The sequence below is a fragment of the Phodopus roborovskii genome, unplaced genomic scaffold (genome assembly GCF_943737965.1).
Source record: "Phodopus roborovskii unplaced genomic scaffold, PHOROB, whole genome shotgun sequence".
Taxonomy (NCBI): domain Eukaryota; kingdom Metazoa; phylum Chordata; class Mammalia; order Rodentia; family Cricetidae; genus Phodopus; species Phodopus roborovskii.
This window is the reverse complement of record NW_026125665.1, coordinates 2291363-2293336: the sequence shown is the minus strand read 5'-3', so window position 1 is coordinate 2293336 and position 1974 is coordinate 2291363. Positions and strand designations below refer to the sequence as shown.

General features: G+C 50.6%; 1 protein-coding gene across 1 annotated transcript; it reads left to right on the top strand.

Annotated features, from left to right (window-relative positions):
- The first annotated feature begins 551 nt into the window (after positions 1–551).
- Positions 552–1496, top strand: LOC127217289 (olfactory receptor 2Z1). Its single transcript, XM_051178229.1, has one exon. The coding sequence runs from the start codon at positions 552–554 to the stop codon at positions 1494–1496; it is 945 nt and encodes a 314-aa protein (XP_051034186.1).
- The last annotated feature ends 478 nt before the right edge of the window (positions 1497–1974 follow it).

The window sequence follows — 1974 nt, the reverse complement described above, 5'->3', positions numbered from 1 at the left end:
GTTGTGTCTCCTCTATCACTGGGAACACTTCATCCACCTCTCTCAAACCATCCCAAATATTCCAAGTCTGACTTCTCTCTGCCATAAATAAGGAAATGAGCCTTTCTTCCAGACATTCTTGATCTACCTTCATCTTCATGTGTCATCTTGGGCAAGGTCTCCGTACTTCGAATCTTGACTTCTTCAAAATCCCACACCTGACTGAGCCCTGAGGTGTCTGGTGAGCAGTGTGCTCGGATCTTCCAGGGCAACTGTTCAGACTTCAACTGTAAATATTGGTAAGTTGCCCTTGCCTGGAAGATACCAAAAGCAGGACAGCTCGGTGGAATTTTCCATGTTCTGATCACAGGGGAATTCTAGGCAGGGGCTTCACCCTGAACTATGCCCCCAGGCCCTCACAGGAGCTGGATTCATTCATTAGTTTCCATCCCCTTTCTAGTGAAACTCTAGGAAGCCACCACCAAACAGTTGCAGTATAATGTAAAATTATGCCACTGGGACCCTTTACCAAATCACCTGTACTTCCCTAGACATCGATGCACTCTGGGAGAATGGGGGCATCAAATGTGTCAGCAACCTCAGATTTCACCCTCGTGGGGCTCTTCAGCCACAAAGGGCCCCATCTTGCCCTCTTCTTCCTCGTGGCCACCATGTTCACCACAGCACTGCTAGGCAACACCATCCTGATTTTCTTGATTGCCACAGACTCTAGGCTTCACACGCCCATGTACTTCCTGCTCAGCCAACTCTCGCTTCTTGATGTTGGCTTCCCACTGGTCACCATCCCCAAGATGGTGACTGACTTCCTGCAGGGAGAGAATGCCATAACCTTCGGGGGATGTGCCACCCAGATGTTCTTCCTCATGCTCATGGGTGTCTCTGAGGGCGTCCTTCTGTCCCTCATGTCTTATGACCGCTATGTGGCTGTGTGCCACCCCCTGCATTACCAGATGCTCATGAGAGGCCAGGTGTGTCTGGTGATGGTGGGCTCATCCTTGTTCTCAGGGGCACTTGTGGCCTCCATCCAGACCTCCATCACCCTGCAGTTCCCCTACTGTGCCTCACACACTGTGGACCACTTCTTCTGTGAACTTCCGGCTCTCCTCAAGCTGTCCTGTGCAGACACATCCACCTATGAGTTGGCACTATCCATCTCTGGGGTGTTGATCTTGCTGCTGCCCTTGTCTCTCATCTTCACCTCCTACGGCCACGTTCTGGGGGCTGTGCTGCGCATGCGCTCAGCCAAAGCTAGACACAAGGCTTTCACGACGTGCTCTTCACATGTGGCCGTAGTGGGTCTCTTCTATGGGGCAGCTGTGTTCATGTACATGGTCCCGGGCAGCTACCACAGTCCACAACAGGACAACGTGGTATCCCTCTTCTACAGCCTCATCACCCCCACCCTCAACCCCCTCATCTACAGCCTGAGAAACAAAGAAGTCCAAATGGCCTTCGTCAAAGCCATAGGCAGGGCTGACTTCAGGGTGAAACGGTGATGTCCTGGGATGCTGGTTTTCACAGGAGCCCTTCTCTAAGGCTGGAGCCGTGCACAGTTCATTGCAACTTGTAGAAAACTAAAAGTTACACCCCAACTTGAGGTACATATCCATATCCCCACAGTAGCACAGGGTTGCTGAGGCAGGAAGGTTACCTCAAGTTTTCAGCCAGCATGGGATACATAGCACGAAGCTGCCTAAAACAAAAACAAAAAATACATTTAGGGCTCAGCTGTTTAGAGCACTTTAGGTTCTTCTAGAGGACCTGTGCTTGGTTCCAATCACCTATGTCACACAGCTTACAACCAACCACCTGTAACTACAGCTCCAGATCTAATGCCCTCTTCGGGCCTCCTTGGGCACCCACACACATATGGCTTATACATACATAAATGTTTTGTAAATTATTTAAATAGGAGGGCAGGTGTTATAGGCTGTACATGGTGAAGCATGCCTGTCACCCAGTGGAGATGGGAGG

Coding starts and splice junctions, on each gene's coding strand:
- LOC127217289 (XM_051178229.1), top strand. CDS start 552: ATGGGGGCATCAAATGTGTCAGCAACCTCAGATTTCACCCTCGTGGGG.